The sequence below is a fragment of the Chelonoidis abingdonii genome, chromosome 5 (genome assembly GCF_003597395.2).
Source record: "Chelonoidis abingdonii isolate Lonesome George chromosome 5, CheloAbing_2.0, whole genome shotgun sequence".
NCBI lineage: Eukaryota > Metazoa > Chordata > Testudines > Testudinidae > Chelonoidis > Chelonoidis abingdonii.
This window is the reverse complement of record NC_133773.1, coordinates 125241318-125266894: the sequence shown is the minus strand read 5'-3', so window position 1 is coordinate 125266894 and position 25577 is coordinate 125241318. Positions and strand designations below refer to the sequence as shown.

Genomic DNA, 25577 nt, shown 5'->3' with positions numbered 1-25577 from the left:
AAACACCCACATCAATTTTTTTCAGGTCTTCTTTATTAATCACATCTGTTTAATTGCCTTTTGCAGATCACCCCTAAGTATTACTGTCCTTACTACTGCTGTAATTAACATAAATAAAATATCAGCTCTTAATAGTTCATACAAAATGGTTTTGGAGGATGTTCTTGTCTCGGATGGTGCAGGGTTGTTTACAAAGCTGCATTAAACTACACTTTTAATTCTTTCAGGTGTTCAACCACACATAACTATGATCGTGACAGGAAGTGGGGTTATTGTGCTTCTGCATCCAAAGACCATGTAGGTAAGGCAAGTAATTAATGACACCAGCAACAAGCATCTGAAAAACACAATTGCCCTGCAATATCCAGTATTTTGTTGTTATTATTATGAGATGGTGATTTATTATCTATCCATCAAGTGTGCATGATGCTTTATAGACAAGTAAAAGGTAAATCCCCTGTTCTGGGGCTCTCACAATCAAGGTTGGACATGAGACAGGGAAGTGGAAGTAGGGGAAGGAAGAGATTTCCACAGAATAAGGAACTTATTAAGTTATTTCTTGTGCAGTGTGCACACTAGAGGCCAGATCTTCAGCTGGTGTAGCTACACTGATGTCTGTATAGCTACACTGATTTACAGCAACTGAGGATCTCGGTCTTTCTCTATTTTAAAAATACTAAAATATGAACTATTCATAGAATAGTGTTGGATTTAAACTTTTTTTCTGGAGTCTGGATCAGTGCTGGAAAGTGAAACCTGTTATTTGTCTATCACCCTAGCGCACTCTGTTCCCATGTATGTTTTCGGTACTCCATGCCGTGAAATTAAAGCCTGAACCCCATTCTTTGGTTAAATGTCAGTGCTATTCCTGTGCACAGGGAAAATCCTGCTCACTATAGGTGAGGCCCAACTTCATCTCATATTGCCAGGCATGCAAAACAGTATCTTTCTGGGGAAGGGATATGGCTGAATCGTGGAATCACTCCCATATAACACATTCTGCATCAGTCACCAGCTCTAGGTCTGGAGGGAGCAGCAGCATGTTTAGGAATATCCAGGTATGGAAGTGACATAACTGCTAGACTGCCAAAAGGCTGTATAGCAGAATACAGCATATTTCCCTTTGGGCTTTCACATGCTCCATGCTCAATATCTTCCCTGCCTCCCTTTCTTAGCTACCCAAGATTTAGCAGATAGGAGGAAAGCAAGTCCTGCATGTGGTATTTGGGCATACAAAGAAGGCACATGAGTAGTCCTGGCAAATTAAGGCCCTAAGTATAGTCACGCTGCGGGAGCACTGAATTTGTGAGGTTGTTAGCACTGCACACTGAGCTTATGTAATGGAACTGTTTCATTTGTTGAGTTATGGAATTAAAACAATCATTCTAATAATAGCAGTGGCCAAAGTAAACTGCATCAAGAAACCCTTTCTTTGTAATCTATCTGTGTTATTCCATGGGCATCTGGCACAGTAGGAGCCATTTCTGAAGGAAGGGAGAGTGCCTCGTGCTCTGTTTTTACAGGAATCTCCTTCTTTTAATTTATGTGCCCAGGACTAGCCTTCTGTACAAACAAGTGACCATTTGTGGGGTATCTTTCTATTTATGGTATTTGTATGGCCCCTGCTTTAGTAGTATCACTTTCTTAGTGTATTTATGGGGAACCGAGGCTCAGTGACTTATGCAAGGTCTGAGAGGAGTTTGTGGTGGAGCAGAGACTGGAAGTCATGTCTCCTTTGCCCTAGTGCTATAGACACTAGACCATCCTTCCTCCTCTCTTAGTTGCACTTGTAGGTTGTTCCTGTTTCCCTACACCACATCTCTCAGATGATAAAGCAGTTCTGGCTGTGTCTCCATTTTTTTTTTGTTTGTAATTTCTTTTAAACAGTTGCATTTTTTTAACAAATAAGGAAATATTTTCTTCCTCATGCTAAACACACAGATACTCTGTCAGCTACTCCTTCCTCAATAATGTACAGAAAGAGAACAGAGCTTCAAAAATAGATTGTCTTATGAAGAATTTATTTGGAAAAAAAAAAGATGCTACTTTAATGACTGCTTCAAAGCGGACGAGTAAATAACAGCATTCATTGCAGAAGTAGCTTAAGAACAATGAAGAGGGTAGTCAGCTCAACATGGACAGGATTTTCGCACAGATTTTATATAGCAAAGAGCAATGGTACTGTATGCACATAATTTTGATTGTCGGCATAAAATTGGAAGTAAAGGTCTGTGGTAAACTGTTTTAGGTGTAAGAGTGTAGGTGTATTTTGGGGCCAGTTGGTTGCTTGCTAATGTGGGGCTCGATCTTGTGAAATTCTCTGCACCATTAATACCTTGTGACTTAAAGACTGAGTTCTGGTTCAACTGAAATTCCAACCATTACATAAACTAGAAAAATAGTAAAAAAATTTTTTTTTGCAAAAACACTTGATTTCATTGGAATTAGGTACCTAGGTACTTTTGAGAATCCTATTAGCAGGGGCAGCTCCAGCCCCAGCACGCCAAGCGCGTGCTTGGGGCGGCAAGCAGCGGGAGGCGCTATGCCGGTGCCGCGGGGGCAGCAGGCAGGCTGCCTCCGGCGGTTTGCCTGTGTAGGGTCTGCTGGTCCCGCGGCTTCAGAGGACCTCCCACAGCACGCCTGTGGCAGGTCTGCCAAAGCCGCGGGACCAGCGAACCCTTCGCAGGCAAACCGCCGGACGCAGCCTGGCCTGCGGTGCTTGGGGCGGCAAAATCCCTAGAGCCGCCCCTGCCTATTGGACACAAGTTTACATCTTCAGACACCTAAATACCTTTACAAATGTGGCCCTAAGTAAATTGCTGAGTTGTGGCTCTAGTATTGTGCTGGAAAGGTGCCAGTGTGCCGAGGGTGACCAGATAGCAAGTGTGAAAAATTGGGACACATTGGAGGGTAATAGGTGCCTATATCAGAAAAAGGCCCAAATATCGGGACTGCTCCTATAAAATCGGGACATCTGGTCACCCTAAGTGTGCTCTGCACCTTGCAGGGTTAAACTCAAAGGCAATACCGGATTTACAATGGCGCCGGGCCCATGGTCGAAAGGGGCCCCAGCCTGCTCTTCTCCATCCCTCGCTCTCTCCTGTGGGGTTAGAGAAGCTTGATGCTGCCAGCTGCTGCGGCTTCATGGCAGCATCTGCTGGCAGCAGCCTGGCTCCTCCCCGACCCTTTTCCCCCAGCGTGCTACATTCCCTCCTCCCCTCCTCCATGCCACCGATCAGCTGGATCAGCTGCTTGCCGGCAGGAGGAGGGGGAGGAGGAGGGAGCCTCAGCATGCTCGCAGCTCAGGGGAGGAGAAGAGGCGGGGGTGAGGCCTTGGGGAAGGGGCTGGAATTGGGGCATACCCCCTCCAGCTCCCTGCGTGAGCACCCCCATGACCCTAGCCCACACCCCCAGCCCCCTGCCCACCCTGACCGCTGCATCCCCTCACACACACCCTGCCTCCTGCACTCTCCCTCATATACCCCAAGCCCCCTGCCCTGACTCCTGCACCCTCCCAAACCCAGCCCCCTGCACCCTCTCACACACATCCAGCCCCCTGTCCTGACCCCTGCACTCCCCTCAAACCTCCCCAGCCCCAACCCCTGCACTCCCCACACCTCCCCAACCCTGACTCCTGCATCCCCCCCAGCCCCTACCCTGAAACCTGCACCCCCTTCACACACACCCAGTCCCCTGCCCTGACTCCTGCATCCCCCCACATCCCCACTCCCATCCTGAGAACCAAACAGGAGCTGCCCCAGGTAAGCACTCCACACCCCAACCTCCTGCCCCAACCCTGAGCCCCCTCCCTCGCTCCAGCTCCTGGCTAGACCCTGCATCCGAACATTTTTTTACAATATTTGGAAAGATCATTAAGTGGTCTGTCGAGACCCTCCGTGATTTTCAAGTGGTCTGTGGAAAAATAAGTTAGACTACAAGAACAATCAAGGTACTTCACTTTATTTTAATTTACTTGCTATTACTTATAGGAGGATGAAGAAAAAAAGAATGAAAAATGGGGGCAGGGAGAGATAAGAGAGAATGTTCCTTTTCTTGGCTGGGTCCCAAGGAGGAGCCCCAAAAATGAAGCTGAGCACAGGGCTGGGGGGGGTCCCACTAACTGTAAATCCACCACTGGCTGTCACGTCACCTGGGTTGGGGATACTGTCTGGGCCAGTGTAACCACTAGGTGAGCCAGGCAACGGCCAAGGGCGCCAAGATTTGCGGGTGCCAAAAAGCGATGCCCCAAATTTTTTTTTATACTACAATAGAGTCACATCTTACACGGGGGTTAGGTTCTAAAGTCACTGCATAAAAGAAAAATCGCATCTAGTGAAAATTACCATAAAAGTACAGTATACACAGTATACACTAGAACAGGGGTCCTCAACCTATGGCATGCATGCCAAAGGTGGCACGCAAGCCAATTTTTTTTTTAACGGGTCCCGGCTGCCACTGAGCCTGCTGCTGACCTGGGGTTCTGTTCACTCAGCCAGCAGCAGACTGCTCAGCTCACTGACGATCTGGGGTTCAGGGCTGGCCCCTTGCCAGCCAGGGTCTTGGCCTCCGGCCGCTCACAAGCCTCCTGCTGGCTTGGGTGAATGGCAGGAGGCTGAGTGGAGTCACTGGCTGGGACCCCAGCTGGCAGCTGAGTGAATGGAACCCCAGGCTGGCAGCAGGATCAGTGGTGGCTGGGACTCACAGCCTGCCATTAAAAAAAAAAAATCAGCTTGCATGCCACATTTGGCACGTGTGTCATAGGCTGAGGACCTCTGTTCTAGTGTACACAGTGTATACTGTAGTTTTATGGTAATTTTCACTATACGAGATTTTCCTCTTACGTGCTGACCTCAGACCCTAACCCCCATGTAAGATGTGACTCCACTGTATTCATTTTTGAAAATTTATAATAAGTGATCCTCCGGGGGGTGGGGGTGGGGGTGGGGCACAAGGTGGAAGTTTTGCCTTGGGTGCAAAATATCCTTGCACCGGCCCTGGATACTGTGTCAGCTGATCCCCACAGTCTTCAACCTACCTGTGCAGTACAGCAGAGATGGCCCTGCCCACTAGCTCCTTTCCACTCCCTAGCCCACCCATCACTTCCCCGCCCCCTTAAGGCTTAGCTCTCTTACTTTTAAAAATGATTGCTTGCCCCTCTCCCCACCTCAGGCTTTTCTGGCAGCCCTGTTGCCAGGTATCCAGTTTTAGCCTGGAAACTCCAGTAGAAAATGGGACCTGAGAGTCCGGTTAGCAGTGCTGACTGAAAACTAAATGCCCAGTTATAGGACTAACCACATTAGCCTCCACTCCTCCCACTCCAACACCCACCCCAGAGGGTTGGAAGAGAACCTGTCCTGCTGCTGTGGGAGGAGGGGCAGCTCAGTGCAGATAGAGACAAAGAGAATGGGCTGGAACCAGGTAGGTACCTGCTTTATGTGGGCAGGGGCGGGGAGAGATCCTGTTTACCCGCTCCCTAGCCCTGCTGCGCTTGCAGTTTACCCCTGACCCCTCCCTTGCTCCAGAGACCAACCCTAGCTCCTGCCCCATTGTGCTTTTACCCCTGGGCCCTTTTACAATCATTCCCCGGGAGGCCCACAAATATGTTTGGTGCCGGGCCCACAAAAAGTTAATACGGCCCTGCCCAAAGGTCTAACCCAAAGCTCACCAAAGTCAATGGGAGTTTTATCATTGATTTCAATGGCTCTTGGATCAAGTTTCAAGAAAGGAGAGTACTAGATACCAACTTTGTTCAGGGGCACATAAAAACAGAATGATATGGAAAGATGTACCAAGATCTTGTAAGCTGAATATAAAGAGAGGGGAGTTCTCAGATCAGAAACATGAACTAGCTAGTTAAATTTCTGGAGAAGAGCCATCTCAGTATGGTGAAAAGTGTCTGAACCAAACTGAAAGTAGTCCAGGAAGTTGGATGATGTGGTCAGACAGCTGAGAGCAGGTGACTCACTACTTCAGCAGGGCTCTGGAGAAGTTGAACTCAAGATGGTTATTAGCAATTGTGAAAGGATTCAAGTGAGGGTTTTCTCACAAAGGAGGGATGATATCATGGGATGGCTTTAGGCACAGACTGGATGGGCAGCTGCCTGGAGCACCATGTTTACCAGGAACCCATAACTCTGGGAAGAGTTCCAGGCAGGAAGAAACAATCTGGCCAGAATACTCCTGTGCTGTAGGAGCACATCCCCGAGGTGGAAGTTGCAGGAGGACCTGGGCTGGCCAAAAGATAAATAGTGAAGCAGAGGGGAGAAGAGATGAGGATGCTGAGGGAAGACAGATAGGAAGTGACCCAGGGATGGTGGAAGGGAATATGATGAGGTTTTCCAATGAAAGAATGAAGGACAGAGCTAGGGGTTCTGCTTTGCTGACTTAGGGATGGTACCAAAAATGATTTGCCATGTGCTCCACTATACTGAGGGATGGCCCTGGGAGAGAGCAGAAGTTTGAAAATTACAGGAATGTGCAGTGATGAAACACTATATAATATAGATATTTCATAACTATAAAATGGAAGAAGCAGCAGCATAGTCATTATGTTTACATGCTTTCTTTTGATGTTTTCCTTGGGTGTGACTACTAGTATATGTACACAGGCCTAGATACTGATCTTAGTTACACCATTGTAAATCTGGAGCAAATGCCTTGACTTCAGTGGAATTACTCCAGATTTACACAATACAGTGAATTTTAGAATGTGACTTCAAGTGCTTTGTTTCAGACTCTTTATGTGTGGGTATATTTTTACATGTTGGATTGTCTACTTGGCAGAATCAGCATGTTGGCAGCCCAGCACCCTGCTCAAAAAACAGTTCAATGGTGTAATTCTCCATTGTCCTCATGGCAGAATTTGGCTAGGAAGCATTAGATAGAGAATTCAAATGTAGGCAAAATATTGGGCCAGCCTCTCAGCTGGATCAATTGGCCTCAGTGCAGAGACGCTGGTTTATACCAATTGATGAGTTAACTCAATGTCTTTTGTTAACTAGTGTTATCCCATTAAACAGTATTATAACTTTATATGGTGCTTTGTCATGTAAAAGGCAGCCTCCATCAATTGACTTCCTGGGGACTGAGAGCAGTGGTGCCAGTTCAAATATTTCAGGGCGACGGGAATTCCAGTTCCTCTCCCAGGTCTCCTTTAGCTGGGGAGTCTGCCCACCATAGTTCATGAGCGGGTGCCCCCAGGAGTTGAGTTCTCAACCTGATTCCCCTGCCTGGCACTATAGAAGGACAGACTCTCCATGCAACACGTCACAACACCATTTGAATTGGTGGTGTTACCTTGTGCACCAGATTGCAACGCCACTTGCTGAAATCTGGCTTGGCTGCCTCTCCCACTTGACAACACCCCTCCAACTTGACACCATTGACTGGGAGGTAGGGCTGACAGGTTTTTTTCATGTTTTTTAAAAATACTTTCAGAGAATAGGAAACTTGATAGTTGACTAGTTTGATGCAGTTTGTTTGTTCTGACTTAATTTGATCTGCTCCTTCTCTTCTGTTAGGAAATTCTGCATCATCCCACTTATCTTAGTCTTAGAATATACCAAAGTCTACCACCAGGAATGTATAATTTATATAATCTAAGGTAGAGACATAATCCCACTTAGTTATGTTGCTATGTAAAATACATAGAGCATTAATTCGGGCAAATGAGAGCTTCAGACTTTTTTTTTTTTTACCACTAGTGGAAAGGAATAGCTCCATCTTGTGGACCTTTGTCCCATATCCTCACATGATACCTGCTGACTTGACTTGACTTTTCAATATTGTGAATAATGATCATGTGTCAAATTTTGCTTCGGTTATATTATTATAAACCCATTTATTTCAGTGGAGGAGAAGAATTCAACTCACTGAGTTATATAGTTTTATAGATCAAGATAACTCTAGTTATTGTGCAATTAAAAAAGGAACAGTTGAGTAAACATTGTTTTAGTGAGATCAAATGGTGATATTAAAGCCACAAGGCATCTGAATGCAAAGTGGTGTTATACTGCATAACTGGTCAATGTCAGACAAAACAAGGATTGAGCTGTCTGGCAGTTATTAACAATAATTTATTAATAGATTTCTCAGATTACTGTGCAAAGCGCCCATGCAAAAATGGAGGGACCTGTTCCGTTGCCTATGATCATGGTTCTTATCACTGCGCATGTCCTGAGGCATTCACAGGAAAAGACTGCGAAATTGGTAAGTGCCTTATTTAATGAGCAATGGATATTAGAGGCAGAGGACTTGTCCAGCTTTGTTAGTGAAAAGGTAATGTTGTTATCATGTCAGAGAATACTAAGACATGAATGTTTGTGTAGGCTGGTTTCCAAGTGATTATGATAGACAATCTGTTACTGACAGGACAGCTGAAAATAGCTTAATTATATGATTATAAATTCAAACCTGATCTGAACCACCATTAAAGTATTAGGCTAAGAGACATACAATAAGACTCTCCCCTCGACCCCTGCACTCAGATTTTGAGATTAGCATACATACTTAGAAAAGAATAATTATATTATAAAGCACTTAGGGTAGAGAGACATGACAAGCAAAAGAATTTTAGGTAAAGCACTGTTTCCCAGTGTATGTGCACATGTGCCCATTAGGGATCTTACCATGCTCTCAGTGATTTTACACCGTGACTTCCCTTGAGTTACTCCAGATTTACACCAGAGTAAGTGGGAGTTATCAGATAATAAGGCTCTTGTCATACTATTGCACTAGGTTTACAACAGTGAACAGTGCTGGTGCAGATTTAGCAATTGCTTAGGGCCCTAAGAGACTCAAGGGGCCTGGCCCCTTATTCACTTTTTTAGTATGTGTTGTGAAGGTGAGGCAAAAATATTCCTGCTTAGGGCCCAAATGGACTAGCGCTGCATTTGGCAGAACAACTCCACTGAGGTCAATGATGTTGCCCCTGTTTCTCGCAGGATAAGAACAGAATAAGGTTCCATAAAAGCTCTTGTTTCTCTTTGCTGTTCAATGAAATTCCTTTCCTGCTGCTCTGGAGCCACCTAATGGGGTGTGTACAACGTGTACGGTACCGGCTGGGGCACCAGAGTAGCTGCCTCCATTACAGTCTTCATCTGTAAGAACCATTCTGCTAAACTAACAGCTATGAACAATACATAAAAGTGGGCTGAATGTCATATTTTACTCTGATTTTTCTTCCTTACTTTTCGTGAATTAACCATTAGAGGGCTTGCAGAATGGTGCCACTGTCTTGTTCACAAGAGCATATGACATTTTAAAAGCAGGAGAAGCCACCTGGCCCAACTGACGTCTTTATATATTTCTAATTCATTCTACTGTTAGTCATAGCACCTATCACCATGGTGGCTAGGTGCTTCCATTACAAAGGTTAAAGCGCAAGTTGTTTGATTAGCACATAAGCCTGGATCCGCAAAGGGACTTGGGCATTGCAGCACTGAGTGTTGGGATGTGTAACTTTTAGACATCTAGAAAATCACTGGAACAACAATGCAATTCACAAAGCCTGAGTAAGGTGCCTAGGCTCCTTATACAGTGAATGGGGAGAGATGGGTGCCTAAGAATGAGATCCACAAAAGCAAGTATGTTAGCCAGGGACCCGCTAAAGCTAGTCAGTGGGAGCTGCCAGCAAGAAGGGAGTGTCTTAAGTCCCACTCCTCACAGAATTAGACACCTAACTACAGGCTGCAGGGAGGTGCATGTCCCTGTTGCAATCCATACCTGGAACCCCCTCTCCTGGAGTCGGGCAGATAAAGTGCTAATCTGCTGCTTGCAAGCAGAGGCCATGCATGGCGGGGCCATGTGTCACATTCCCCTCCACCCCCCGGCGAGTTGTTGCTTGGCTTGTACTGAGCATGCTCACATGGACAGAACATGCTCAGTAATATTTACTGAAGCTGCTGTCCTCACTCTGCTCCCTCCTCCCCCCCACTATCGGCAGGCATGGGTCATTTCTGCTTGCAAGGATGCCTTAGGTGCCTGCCTCACAAAATAACTAGAGGAGGAGAGTAGAGCACTCACTTAGGAAGTGTGAGACCCAGGTTCAATTCTGATGAGCAGAGTGGATTTGAACCTCTCCAGAGTGTACCCTGTCCGCTGAACTATGGGATATTCTGATATGGGGCTCCCTCAATCTTCCCTGTTGAAGCTGTTCCACTATGAGTAACTAACTGAAAAGTCATTGGGCCAAAGAGAGCATGTGAGAATGTCTCCATAGCCTGGTGGTTGGGGCACCTACCTGGGAAATGGGAGATCCAGCCCCCCGGGTCCAATCACTCTTTAATTATTGCTCCAAAATGAAACAGCTACAACAGAAGAGATTAAGGGAGACCCCTATTAGAATGACCATAGCGCACTCTCCTGGAAAGTGTGGAAGACCCCTGTTCAAATCCTCTCTCCTCATCAGGCAGAGGCGGGGATTGAACGGAGGGTCTTCCACATCCCAGTGAGTGGCCTAACCACTGGGCTAAAAGCTAAATGGTGGGCATGGATGGTGGGCCCTCTGCTCCCCAGGTTTTGCATGGGCCCCAGTCTGGTAGGTGTGATCAGAGCATGCCTACTGGGTCGGACTCCACAGGCAAGAGAGGCAAGCAAACACCTGTCGTCTTCTCATTTGTGGATCACATTCGAGGACAAGGTGGGAGATAGGTGTCCAGGCACTTAGAATGAGGCAGCAGTGTGCATGAACTGAGGCAGAAACTTAGCTGTCCAGAGGACTTTAAAAGCAAAAATGTAGGTGGGTAAGTGAGTGTACGTGCCTACAGGATTAGCTGGCAGCCAAGCAGGGGTTTTGTGGATCACGGTGGTACCTAAAACTGGGATTTAAATTTCTTTGTGGATCTAGGCCATACTTTCAAATAACATGTGGCTAGTTAACAAGAACAGGAATCATTAGGGCATAACAAATCATTTGGTATCATTCTTTGTAACAGACCTTAGAAATCTTTTTTTATTTTATTTTAGGGAAGTGTTTTGACGAAAGTCGCTATGAATACTTCGACACTGGCGAAAGTTGGGCAAGAATCCACAAAGGAGTAGTGGAAGAATGCACGTGTGTTAACAGCCGAATTGAATGCCAAAACACACGATACACAAGTATTACTCTGTGTTGTCCAAAGCATAAGCATTATTTTGTTCTAAGTGTGTATCTGCATGTAGTGGGCTAATTAAAAATAGTGATGCTGAAACCTGTGCTACAGTATTCTACATAATGACCTGGCTCTTTCAACAGACACACCCAGAAAGAAAAAATTATTTTTTCTTCTACTTATGGATAATGGACCTGATTCAGCCTGTGAGCATGTGCTTAAGTGCTTTATTGAATAAGGATGGACTTAAGCATGTGTTTCATTTTAAGCACATACTTAAGTGCTTTCAGGAACAGGGATGTGATCCTGAACTGGGCCATAAGAATAAACAATAGATTAAAGAATAATAATAACAAAATTGCCCCTCTATCCCAGAATCTCAAAGCAATTTACAAATATTAATTAAGCTTCACAGCACCCCAGCGAATTAGTTAAATATTGTCAGCCCCATTTTTCAGGTGTGGAAACTGAGACACAGAAGTTAAGTGACTTTCCAAGCTCACATAGTAAGTCCATGGTAGAGTTGTGAATGTGCCCAGGAGCCAAAATCATCACTGGCATAACTTTGACCATAGGAATCCTGATTGCCAGTCACATGCTCTAACTACTTCACTAAGCTCCCTCCTTGCTGGTTTATTATAAAATATTACACAGCTCTCTAAAAACTTTTGCAATAGTGGGGAGCGTTTTACGAGCAGTAGTAATAATAATTACTGTTCTTTGTTAAGCAATGATATTTGCAACAGAGGGGAAGCTCTGTTGATATTGACAGTAAAAGTAAACAGTGAGCCAGATCTTCAGCTGAGGTAAATCAGCATAGCTCTGTTGTCTATAATAGAACTATCTCGATTTGTACCAGCTGAAGGTCTGGACCAGTGTGGAAATTGTGAAAAAAGGGAAAACCAGTTCCAAAAGTATATATGGCAGAGAAGGAGATGCCTTAAGATGATGTCACCATGATAAATATGAGGAACGTCTCTACATTCTTCTTGCTTTCCTCCTCTCATGATGATTCCAACAATATATGATGTGAAATTTGTTTAAGTGGGTTGCGTTTTCTTGTACTGCATGTAGCATTAGAGATTCCTAGGCCAGAAGGGTCATTGTGATTAACCCACCTCCTGTATAACACTGGCAATAACACTTCCCTGAAAAAAAATCTTAGAGGATATCTTTTAAAAAATCTTGATTTTAAAAATTGCTAGTGATGGAGAATCCACGACCCTTGGTAAATTATTCCAATGGTTAATTGTCCTCACTGTTAAAAAGATATGCCTTATTTCTAGTCTCAGTTGCCTAGCTTCAACTTTCTGCCATTGGATTTTGTTGTACCTTTCTCTCCTTGACTGAAGAGCCCATTATCAAATATTAGTTCCCTATGTAGATACTTACAGACTGTAATCATGTCACCCTTTAAACTTCTCTTTGTTAAGCTAAATGGATTGAGCTCTTTGAGTCTATCACTATATGGCATGTTTCCAATCCTTTAATCATTCTTGTGACCCTTTGCTGGACTCCTTTCAATTTATCAACAATTTATGCTTCTTGCATTATGGACACTAATTGAGTTTGATCTTCTATTTATGTTTGTAGGGTGCACCAGTAATCCATGTCTCCATGACAGTGCCTGTAGAATGATCGTCTTCACTGGAAAAACTATATGTGGTTGCAAAGAAAACTTTGTAGGAAAATATTGCAATATTGGTAAGTATAACAATGTGCCAGGGAGAACAAATGTTATTGATTGATCATCTGACTGATAATAGGTGTGTGTTACTTGCATATTTTACTCAACATGTAGCAGAGTCTTCATCTGAAGAGTCATGTAGCATAAGTAACTTCTCTCTGGCTAAGGCATTTACCATATTCCTACAGTATAAAACCTATTGCATTATTCCTCACCAAGGCCCCAATCCGGTAAACACACATCCTTAACTTTATGTACATGAATAGTCTAATTAAATTATTTATTCATATAAAGTTAAGCATATATTTGCAAGCATGTTTGGGATCCAGTGCATGTACCGTAGCATAAATTATTCCACACAAAAGCATGCATCTTATTTGTTCCCACATGAAGTAAAGAAATGTCTGTTTTAGCAAGATCACTGGTAGCTTCCCGTATTTGTCAGTCATATATAGTTAAGAGGAATAGACTCTAATAAAAGTGTATGTTTTTCCTTTTAGTCACTGGGGCCTGATTCTTTTCTCACTTACACCAGTTTTACACACATATAACTCTACTGATACTCCTGATTTACAGTAATAAAACTGAGAGGAGAATCTGGCTCTTGGCATCTAGACACACAATTGCTTTGTCGCTTCTTGTTTGAGCTTCAGAGGTGCATAGTTTTTGATGCAGCTTTCTTACGAAGTTTTGAAGTCTGTCGCTGCATGGATTATATACATTTTTAAACTTTATCAGTGCACTAAATCTTCTCTTCAAGTAAACTCAATGACTATCTTTCAAATACAGCAATTTTTGCAGGCAAATTACAGTAGGTCATCAGCCATACCACGCTAATTTTGTCATCTCATTGGCTAAGAGGGCTTGTATGCTGATCCAAGGTCCATTGTAGTCAATGGCAAGAGTCTGTAAGAGGGTAGCAGCCTTTGAGCATGCCCTCTTGCTGTGTGGCATGCCATTGCAGTCCTCAGCCTCAGTTTCTCTCTGTTTTGGGAATAATTTATCAACTCCTAGAGTCTTTAAAAAAGCATTCTCTCTCTCCTGGGGTCTAATTTATTAAACATTGTCTGGTTCTCAAAAAGATCCTGCCTATGGCCCTGCCTTAGGTTTGGGGCTTCAAGCTTCTCTATTTCAGGAATGTGGGGTTCCAATTATGGCTGTAAATGCTTCCCTTCAATTCAGAGTTTTCACAGCCCTCCTCTTTCAGCTGTGTAGATTGAGTCCTGGCCTCCATGGCCTGCAAACTCTGTTCTTAAGTTCAGGGTTTTCGCAGCCCTCCTTCTGGGGACTGTGGCCTTACTGAGTACTTTCTCTCAGCAAGCTCTAGGGTGACCAGATGTCCCGATAAAATTGGGAGCGTTCTGATGTTTAGGTGTTTGTCCGGCATCCCAACCGATCTTTGGTCGGGACACAATTTGTCCCGATATTTCATTCCACTGGCCTTATTTATTTATTTATTTATTTATTTATTTGCTCCACCGGCAACACTTGGCTTTTTTTTTTTCTCTCTCACTGCTCTGCAGTGGATCGCCCCCCCACCCCAATGTGTCCCAATATTTTCTCCCTTTCATCTGGTCACCCTAGCAAGCTCTCCTTCACTGGACTTGGAGCCTCCTTTTTGGTTCACCCAATTAATCATCTGACCAGTCCTTTGACCCTTCCCAGGTGGAACTAATAACCCCAAACACCTGACCTCTGAACAATGCTCCTGGCCCAAGGCCTTTAAAGGAACAATAGCCTGGATTTTCCTACTCTTTCTCTCTCCCAGGGACTACTCCTTGGGACCATCTTCCTCTCAGCCAATGTCTTTTTTTGATTATTCCTTCACCTTTCATTTTTCTTACCCCTTTCCAGGTATCTGGGGAACTGGCCTCTCAGACTGTCTGCTCCAGACTTAAAGGGCCAGTACTCTGTAACAGACTCCATTGATTGCGATGGGCACTGGATCAGACCTAGCTGAGTGCTAGGATGGGAAACCTCTAAGGAACACTTATCGTATATACTCGATCATAAGCCGGTTCACTTATAAGCCGACCCCCCCAAGATGGATAAGTAAAAATGGAAAATTTTTATAACCCGACCCTATAATTCAGGGGTCAGCAAACTTTGGCTCCTGGGCCATCAGGATAAGCCTCTGGTGGGCCGAGATGGTTTGTTTACCTCGAGCATCTGCAGGCACGGAGGTAAACCTAAGTAAACAAAGTGTCCTGGCACACCAATGGCTTATCCTGATGGGCCAGGACAGCAACTGGGGGAGAAATTTTTTGGGGGGAGAAGCTGAGAGTCAGGGGAATAACCCCTGTGACCACCCCCCACATCATCCCACCCCTAGCCCGGGACTCAAACACTGTCCCTATCCTGTCTCTTCCTACCTTATCTGGGGAGAGCCAGGGGAGGATGTCTCTGACCTGGCTGGAGCTGCTCCGGCAGGCTGGGCAGTGCGGCCACAGCCTGCTCCGGTGGGCCAGACTGGGTGGCGCGGCCACAGCATGTTCCAGCGGGCTGGGCTGGGCTGCATGGCTGCAGTGTGCTCTGGCAGGCCGGGTGGTGTGGCCACAGCCTACTCTGCTGGGCGGGGCCGAGCGTCACGGCTGCAGCCTGCCAGCCCCAGAGCTGCAGCTGCTTTGGAGGCTGGAGGACAGCAGTGTGGCCAGAAGCGGAGAGACTCTGGCCCCGCCCCTTCCCTTCTGGCTCTGCTGCCTGAGCTGCCTCTCCATGCTCCCTCTGTTGCGGGGAGGGGCTATGTCCCACCTCTCCGTCTCTATACCTGTTCATAAGCCGACCCTCTTCTCTGGTGCTTCCTGTTTTTACTAAAAAAATTCAGCTTATGAATGAGTGTATACGGTATTTGTTTTTTGTTGTTCACTATTCTTTTTTGTTCTCCTCAGTTATGTGTGGGGTTTTTTTAAACAAAAACAATTTAGTAATCCAACCTGGGAGCAGACCCAAATCCGTGTGACTTAGGTGAACTGTCACACACCGTGAATAACAAACTGAGAATAGTGAAATTGCAGTTTTGTGACCAGCCCAAAAATCGGAAAGACATTCATCCAGACTACCTGGCGAATAGAGACGAATGACAATTCTCTGAAATAAAGATCTGCTGGTGGACAAATAGGAATAAAAGGCTTAGGGTATGGCTACACTTACATTTGTACAGCGCTGGGAGTTACAGCTGTCTTCGTACAGCTGTGTAGGGAAAGCGCTGCAATGTGGCCACACTGACAGCTACCAGCGCTGCAGTGCAGCCACATTTGCAGCATTTGCAGCGCTGTTGGGAGTGGTGCATTGTGGGCAGCTATCCCAGCGTTCAAGTGGCTGCAATGTGCTTTTCAAAAGAGGGGAGTGGGGTGGAGTGTGACAGGGAGCGTGGGGGAGACAGAGAGAGTGGATTTTTGGAGCAGACACTGTGACAGCTCCCTGCCTTGCAAATTCTGGCCATTTCCCCCACCCCTCTCTCAATCACTCTTAAATGCAAAAAGGCTTCAGACCAGATAAGCAGCTTCTCCCACGGACCCCCCCCCCCCCGCCGTGCTGTTTCTCTCCTCAAGCAAACACTAGCAGCTGTTCTCAGCTCCCTGCCTTGCAAGTTCTAAGGACTGGAAGATACACAACAGCTACCTTCAATCATTTTAAAAGTTTTGACCCTTCCCCCACCCCTCTCTTATTCACTAAATGCAAATTATGCACTCCTAAATAGCCTTCAGACCACATAAGCAGCTGCTCAACACGGACTCCCCCCTCCCCTCTCTCCTCAAGCAAACAGCTGTGAACATTCCAAAGCAATTCCCCTGCCTCCGCTCGCTCGCTGGAGCAAAGAGCAGCTGTGTTTGTTTTTTAGATAAGTAGGTCCGGGGAGCTCGTAGTTCAGCCATTCTTCCGGTTTGTTGTGGACAGGAATTCTGGGATACCTCTTAATACCCTGGAGGCCAATAAAAGCGCTTTTGGTGGCCACACTTGATGAGCAGCGCTGCATCATCAGCGCTGGAATCGCTACACCCCAAGCAGACCAGGTGTACAGCCAGCGCTGCAGCCAGGGAGTTGCAGCGCTGGCTGTGCTTTGCAAGTATGGACACAGAGTGAGTTGCAGTGCTGTAACCCCATCACCAGCACTGCAACTCTCCAGTGTAGCCAAGCCCTTAGTCTACAGCCAATATTATTTACAATGATCAGTTCACGGGATCATCCCATCCTTGTTTACAAAAATATTATTATTATTCAAGTGCTTTCTCATGTCAATTCGAGTTAAGTGTGTGTGTGCCGTATGCACAGTTGTCTGAAGGTTTTTCCCATAGCAGCTCCTGTCGGGTCAGCTGTGGAGCTCCCTGGAGTGGCGCCTCCATGGTGGTGAATATATGACCCTGCCAACCTAGCGTTTCCTCAGTTCCTTCTTACCGCCAGTGGCAGTCATTGAAACTGAGGTGGCTTGCTCTTGCAAGTGCTCCCCTAGTTCTCCTAGTAGCTTTGTGTATATAGTTTAATAGTTTAACAGATGTATAGTTTTAATAGTTAGTTGGTGGATTGTCCTGGGGGAATTCTGCATTACTGTGCATGTGCACAATTTATGTCCCCCACAGATTTCTTTGCTTCCCTGAAGAAAAATGACTTTCTGATGGGGAAGCAAAGGGAAGCCACAAGACTGGTTGAGACCCTCCCCAACGGTATGTTTTGGGTGCCTAGGGCAGACAGCAGAGAGGTAAATCACTGTGGGGCAGGGGGCGGGACTGGGGAAGACTCAGCTGTGGCTCTTACCCTGTACCGGGCTCAGCTGCTAGTCCTGGCTGGGTTGGGGAGGACGGGACTTCCTCATTCCTGCATCCAGATCCACGTCAGACCCACCCCTAGATTTCTCCCTTGGCTGTAGGAAGCTCTGCAAATTCTCTACCTCCTCTCGTCCCCTCTCCCCAGCACACTTCCTGCCCCCATCACTCCTCTGCAGGGGGAAGGATCACTGTGCAGGGAGCTGCTCCCCGCTTCACCCAACCCCAACCAGATGCATCTGGACCCTCCCGCTGGGTCCCCCACGCCAAGACCCCCCCTGCAGAGCTCTATCCTCCCCACCAGATCCCCCCACTGAGTGCCAACAACCTTCGCCTGGACTCCCCTGCAGAGTTCCATTACCATTGCACCTAGAACCCCACCACAAGGCCCTGTGCATCCAGATCCCCCGCTGAGCTGCCTGCACCCAGATTGCCCCACACAGAACCCACACCTGGATCCCCCCACACTAAGCCTGTCCACATTTGGATCCTGCCTTGCTGAGCCTGATTGCCCACACCTGGTCTGTTCCTTGCACTGTGTCAGGGTTAGGTGCTGCCTCATCGCTGAGTCCGTGACCCAGGGGAAGCTGCGCAGTGTGCTCCCTAGTGCCAAGCTGAAGCCTTCATATTTATTTGACCAATTAAAATTTGCAGAATTTGGAGAATTTTAAAGTATTGTGCACAGAAATTTTAATTTTTTGGTGCAGAATTTTTAGTATTTTGGCAGAGAATGCCCTCAGGAGTAAGCAGTGTAGAAGTGGAGGTTTTTCCCCCCACCCCAGCTTTTCTGTTCCCCCTTGGGGTTGCCTCGATTCCAAGGCTTTAAAACTTGTCACAAGCCCATGCCAATAGGCGACCCCCACGACTCTTGTCTCAAGTGTCTGGGGGAGGTGTACCAAATGGAATGGTGCAAGATCTGCCAGGGGTTCTGTCCCAGGATGAAGAAGGAGTGTGACTTTTGTCTCAAACAGCTCCTGATGAAGGCGGGTCTTTGTCCGCAACCAGCCTGGGGCTGACAGGATCTGGCACTGGGTTCCTCCATGTGGAGTGCTCCAGCTTCCATGCGCAAAGCGGGTCCAAGGAAGGACTCTGAGGCTAGAGACCCTCGGCACCTGTGCTCCCTGGCACAGAAGCTGGCAGAGGCGATGCAACACCGCTGTTACTCCCCGGTGCCACAGAAGCAGCATAGGAAGATTGATTGCGTGCTGGCTCACACTGAGAGCTGTCACGCTGGACAGCGCCACTGCAGTGCATCCTAGAGAGGAGCACCCAGTGCCGGCAGCCCAGGAGGCGGCACTGTTGACTTTGGCCCCACAAGGGGGGGCCATCGAGTCTGAGTGCCAATGAACTATCCTGGTCAAGAGTGTCGGGTGGAGGACATCAAGTTGCCATCCACCCTGGACACCTTCAAGGCCACACAGGACTTAATTGCCATGACAGAGCCACAGTTTCTGGCCACTCAGGACAAGCCTTCGGTGTTGTAGAACGCAGCACTATCTAGAAGCAAGCCCTTGATGCTAATGCAAAGATCGCCTCAACGGTCCCTGATTCTATCTCTGAGGCACCGATCCCCAACACTGACCAGACGGCACTGCTCTCCATCATGGCACTGCGCCCCATCATGGCATTGATCCTGGTTTTGGCACTGCTGTACATCATTTACCGCTCCACTTCATGGCACCGCTTCTGGTCACAGCACCACTCCCAGCCTCACAGCACCGATCCTTGGTGAAGCTCCAATTGGCACCACGCTGGCCTTCGTGGTCAAGGTCTTTGTCATCAGACTTGGAGGTGTAGGCCCATTAATCTCAGCGCGGATGACATAGGTTTGACCGCTGCAGGCTGGAAGTGGATGTTGGGCCATGGCAGGTGCAGTGGGAAGGGCGGGCGCAATGGCCCTTCTGGACCCCATGGGCCTACCACCAAGCCCAGGGCACTCACTCTAGGGACTCTCACTCAGTGGTGTCAGAATCATGAGTGCCCCCAGAATTGGTGAGTCGTCCCACCCCTTGGGGCTCTGAGATGACACTGGTGCAAGTCGCACAGCTGCCCCTGGATCCTGTCCCCACCACTGGCACTGTTCCTGCAGTGGTCTGCGTGGAGCCTGAGGCCATGCAGGATGCTCCCAGGGACCCAGAGGGACAAGAGGACCCTGTGCCCCTGCTGGCAACATCGGCATTTTCCCCAGATGAGGCGATTGCAGGGACCTCCTCCTCCAGACTTCCCCTAATAGACAGTTCTGTGCAGCAGGACCTGCTGTGCAGGGTGGCGTGCAACATAGGGCAGCAGGCCGAGGAGGTGGTCGAGCCAGAGGACCCAATGGTGGACATCCTGGCTCTGGAAGGGCCATCAAGGGTGTCATTGCCTCTCATTAAAACTATTCAGGCCACCACCAAGACCCTGTGGCAGACCCCCGCCTCCATTCCTCTGACTGCTAAAGGAGTCAAGAGGAAGTACTTTGTCCCCTCTAAGAGGTATGAGTACCTTTACACGCACCCGCAGTCCTGTTTGTTGGTGGTGGCTGCAGTGAATAAGCGTGAGAGGCAGGAGCAGCAGGGTCTGACTCCCAAGTCTAAGGACTCTAAAAGTTTGGACCTTTTTGGCTGGAAGGAACACTTGATTAGAGGATTCCAGCGCAGGATTGCTAACCAACAGGCAATCCTGAGTAGATAGAACTTTAATTTCAGGAGCTCTATGTTAGAGTGCAAGGAGCTAGTGCCCACGAAGTCCAGGGAAGAGTTTGGGGCAATTGTTGACGAGGGCAAGGCAGTGGTACAGACTTCTTTACAGGCCTCACTTGACACTGCAAACTTGGCTGAGTGCACCTTGTCCTAGGGAATTGCCATGAGGTGAAGCTCATGGCTCCAGGCCTCTGGGCGTCCCCCAGAGGTGCAAAAGACCTTACAGGATCTGCCTTTTGATGGCACAGGCTTATCTGCAGAGCAAACTGACTCCAGGCTTCATAGCCTTAAGGATTCATGGGCCATGCTCAAGTTGCTGGGGGTTCACACCCCGGCAATTCAGCGCAAACATTTTAAGCCACAGCTGGTGCAGCTTTTTTATCCTCTCCGACCTAGGCAAGACTTCTCTAGGAAGTATGATGGGAGTGGCAGGTGCAAGCCTTCCCAGCTCCTGCCTAGCCAAGGCCAGGGTCAGGCGCGCCCTTCATAAGGCTCTAAGCAGACCTTTTGAAGGTGCGCCCGGGGACAACTCACCAGCCCACAGACCGAATCCTTATCCCTGTATCCTGAACAATCTGTCCCACTTCTACTGTGCTTGGTCACAGATAACATCAGATCGCTGAGTCCTTTCCACAGTAGAAGTGGGATATTCTGTCCCATTCGGCTCCTCCCCTTCCCCATCCCCCTTCAGGGACCCATCTCACAAGCATGTCTTCATGCAGGAGGTCCACACGCGCCTCACCACAGGGGCAGTGGAGGGGGTTCCTCAGGAGCTAAGGGGCAGGGGATTCTACTCCCATTATTTCCTAATCCTCAAAGCCAAAGGGGGCCCCAGACCCATCCTTGATCTGTGAGGCCTCATTCGCTTCATGAAAAAGCTGAAATTTTGCGTGGTCTCCCTGAACACAATTATTCCTTTTCTGGATCTGGGAGAACGATCTGCCACCCTGGACCTCAAGGATGCATACTTCCATATTTTGATACGGCCTGCCCACAGACAGTTCCTCAGGTTTGTGGTCTGTCACAAGCATTACCAATTTATGGTCCTTTACTTCAGTCTGTCCACGTCTCTTTGAGTGTTCACCCAAGTACACATCGGTTGTGGCCCTTCCTACATTGGAGGCAGGTGCAGTTATACCCTTACCTTGACGACTGGCTGCTCAGGGGACGGTCCAGGGACCAAGTGGAAGCACAGGTCCACTTTGTGAGATCCATCTTCAACAGGTTGGGTCTCCTCCTCAATAAGAATAAGTTGACCCTGTCACCAACTCAAAGGATAGAGTTTATCGTGGTGGTGTTGGACTCTGGCCAGGTCAGAGCATTCCTGCTGGAGGCTCCTTTCCAAGCAATGATGGACATCCTACAGGGCCCCAGTTGGTACCCTACCACCACAGCAAGGGATTGTCTGAGGCTATTCGGCCACATGACAGCATGCGCGTGCACCTCAGATCTTTCCAAGCTTGGCTAGTGTCAGCCTACCATCTGGGGTGCGACAGCCTGGACTCAGCGGTCACCCTTTCGGTACAGGTCCTCAAGTCCCTCTGCTGTTGGCTCAACCTGCAGGAGGTGTGCAAGGGAGTCCCCTTCCACAGATTCCAGCCCTCTATGTCTCTGGTAACGGACACGTCAGCACTGGGATGGGGTGTGCACCCGGGAGGCCTTCAGACACAGGGCTTCTCATCTCAAGATGAGCTCTCACTCCACATCAACATCAAGGAGTTGAGGGCAGTCTGATGAGCATGCCAAACCTTCCAAGCTCATCTGCAAGGGAAGTGCGAGAGAGTCATTACGGACAACACAACTGCGATGTTTTACATAGACAAGCAGGGTGGAGCCCGTTCCTCTCCCCAGTGTCGGGACGCCCTCAAGCTGTGGGAGTTCTGCACAGTCCATTCCATTCACCTGGAAGTGTTCTACCGCCCAGGTTCCCAGAAGGAGCTGGTGGATTACCTCAGCAGATGCTTCCACGTCCATCTGCCTGGATGTGATACACAGTGTTTTCCGGAGGTGCGGAATTCCCCAGATCAACCTCTTTGCCACACGAGGCAACAGAAAGTGCACACAATTCTGCTCCTTCTGGAATCACAGTCCAGACTCTCTCATGGATGCATTTCTCCTCCCCTGGATGGAACATCTGCTGTATGTGTTCCCACCATTCCCACTTGTCTACAAGATCCTGCTCAAGATTCACAGAGACAAGACAGGGGTCATACTGGTGGCGCCAGTGTGGCCTCACCAACACTGGTTCACCACACTACTGGAGCTGTCGGTGGTCGCACCGATCGCGTTGCCTTTGGTCCCGGACCTGATTACCCAGGATCACAGTCACCTTCACCACCCCAACATCCAGTCCCTTCACCTGACGGCTTGGAAGCTTCATGGTTAAACCCTATGGAACGCATGTGCTGTGAGCTGGTTAGGGAGGTCCTGCTTGGTAGCAGGAAGCCCTCCACCAGAGCCACCTACCTGGCCAAGTGGAAAAGGTTCGCAACGTGGTGTGCCCAGAGCCGCACAGCACCAATGCAGGCACCCATACCATTTACCCCGGAATACCTACTGCACTTAAAACAGCAGGGTCTGCAGCATCATCCATCAGGGTGCATTTGGCAGCTATCTCTGCCTTCCACCCGGGTCTTCACCACCCCCATGATTGGCCATTTCCTTAAGGGTCTGGAAAGACTCTACCCAAAGGTTAGACAGCTGATCCCGGTGTGAGACCTCAACCTGGTTCTTTCCAGACTATCAGGGCTCCTGTTTGAACCACTGGCAACTTGTTCGCTCATCTACTTGTCATGGAAGGTGGTCTTCCAAGTCGCCATTACTTCAGCGAGGAGGGTTTTGGACCTAAAAGCCCTTACCTCCGACTCTCCCTACAAGGTTTTCTTTAGGGACAAGGTCCAACTTAGGCCTCACCCTGCCTTCCTTTCAAAGGTTGTGTCCCAATTCCACTCTAACCAGGACATTTTTCTACCTGTCTTTTACCCTAAGCTGAGAACAGAGGCTTCACTCACTGGACATTTGCCGAGCACCGGTCTTTTTCATTGAACACACGAAGCCGTTCTGTATGTCAAAACAGCTATTCATGGTGGTAGCAAACTGGATGAAAGGACTCCTGGTCTTGTCACAGAGGATTCATCATGGATCACATCCTGTATCCAGACATGCTACGACCAAGCAAAAGTTTCAGCTCTGTCACTAATGGCGCATTCTACAAGGGTGCAGGCCTTCTCAGTGGCATTCCTGGCCCAGGTCCCAATACAAGAAATCTGCAGGGTGGGGATGTGGTCCTCGGTTCACACTTGTAGCTCTCATTACACCATTACCCAGCATGCTAGAGATGATGCAGCATTCAGCAGAGTGGTGCTCCAGTCAGCGATTCCATAATTCTGACCCCACCTCCGGGGTTGGGCTTGGGAGTCACCTAACTGGAATCAACATGAACAAACACTCGAAGAAGAAAAAATAGTTACTTACTTTCTCATAACTGTTCTTCGAGTTGTGCTGCTCATGTCCATTCCAGACGCACCCACCTTCCCCTCTCTTGGAGTAACCGACAAGAAGGAACTGAGATGGCGCCGGGTCAGCAGAGTCATATATTCACTCCAGGGTGCTCGACAGCTGAACTGACGGGTGCTACTAGAGGAAAAACTTTCCTACAACTGTGCATGCAGCACACACGCACACCTAACTGGAATGGACATGAGCAAGCACTTGAAGAACAGTTATGAGAAAGTGAGTAACCATTTTTTCCCGGCAACATCCTGAAGGAAAGTAAGACTGATATTTTATGGCTATTGAGTGTGAGAAGTACAAGAAGCAGGGGAGGACTAAAGCAGGATCTTCAGGATTTAGTCAATGGTTTTGAGGGGTCCTGCAGTGAGAGAAGTGTGTAGTGCTTGTAGAAATGGCCTTGGTAGGCTGTCCCACTTAGAAGGAGGATGAAGAACTCAGGAGTGAGAGATGGGTGAAAGTTCAACTAGGGAAGATAGGAGGCAAGTGCCTGAGTACTGTAATTGGCAACCAGCCCTCTATCCGACCCTGCAATATCAACTTTGCTGGAGGGGAAGGCTTATCAAGGGTTATGTAGTATCAGTGGCTACTACTGTTAAACTATATGACTGTGAGCGATTTGCATTATCAAGGAATGCAATAAAAAAGTTCAGAAAAACATAAAAATACTTGAAAAAGGGGAAAGTCCTCTAGGGTTCTTAACTGATCTTATAGGAAATCTACCCCAAAGGGTCATTTCCCAGCCCTTCCTCCACTCAGCTCAGTTGGCGGTGGCTGGCCAAGGAAATAGGAACATGTAACATGGTTCTGACTAGGGCACTTTGCTCCACTTGCATTTATTGGTGTCCTGGGACTGACTACACAATCCCTCGCAGAGTTCCTCCAGAGGCAGCGTGACTCCGTAACTCTCTGATTGCAAACTGGAGTCCAAACAGGAACAGTCTTAAGGTTCCTTTTTAGTTGGCAGCTTCCAACACTCAAAGCTGAAATGTGACTTCATAAATGTGCATGCAGTATGGCCTTTATTATAAATCCCAAGATTACTGTAGTGTAGCTGTACTACTGGTGTGTGATCTGACTTGTTTAGAGCAAGAAATAAGCAGGTGTTGATTGCTTACTTGAAAGTAATAAAACAAACACTTGGCCTGCTAAACAAGTGACTTTAGCTGCCTATGAGCCATCTGCATGTGGATGCCTAAAACCCACACATAAAATGTGAAAGGAGAGATCCAGCTTATCTGTCAGGGCTGTGAAAATATGTTTAAAAATGAAAAGCTCTTTGTCAGGATTTATACAGACTAAACTAATGATAATGAACCTACCAACTCTACAGGAATATACTATACAATAACCACACAATCGTGATTAAGGCATTTTGGTGTTTGTCATCCCAGATGACATGGAGTTCAGTTTTTTAAAAGAGTTTAGATTTTTTTCTCTTTTTCCCGTTCACTTGTCATGCACCACTATAGGGTACAGTTTGAGGTTGTTTGAATGCCCAGAGCAGTTCAAATCAGCCAGTGTAAAGTCCAGGTTCCCTTGACCTTCTCTCCTCCAAATTCCCTGAACCTGGTGCTCCTTCCTACACCTCTCTTCCCCCACCAAATTTCCCATCTCTGCTGTACTTCACGTTCCCCTGCATATACCTGTCAATTTCTCCCTCTCTTTGCTCTCCCTGACTACGCACATACATACTATAGTTTTCCCCCTGCCTTTTGCATCTCATGTTTCCCTACAAACACCCTTTTCTGTTGAAGCAGCAGAGAATCCTGTGGCACCTTATAGACTAACAGACGTTTTGGAGCGTGAGCTTTCGTGGGTGAATACCCACTTCGTCAGACGCAGGTAG

The 25577-nt window shown here is 47.5% G+C and overlaps 1 protein-coding gene across 1 annotated transcript in view; it reads left to right on the top strand.

Annotated features, from left to right (window-relative positions):
• Nucleotides 1-25577, top strand: part of HGFAC (HGF activator) — an 84476-nt gene that overhangs the window by 20081 nt on the left and 38818 nt on the right. The window contains exons 4-7 of the mRNA XM_032788629.2: nt 228-301; nt 8086-8208; nt 10966-11097; nt 12684-12794. Coding sequence (XP_032644520.1) covers nt 228-301; nt 8086-8208; nt 10966-11097; nt 12684-12794 — 440 coding nt within the window. The remainder of the gene's footprint in view (nt 1-227; nt 302-8085; nt 8209-10965; nt 11098-12683; nt 12795-25577) is intronic.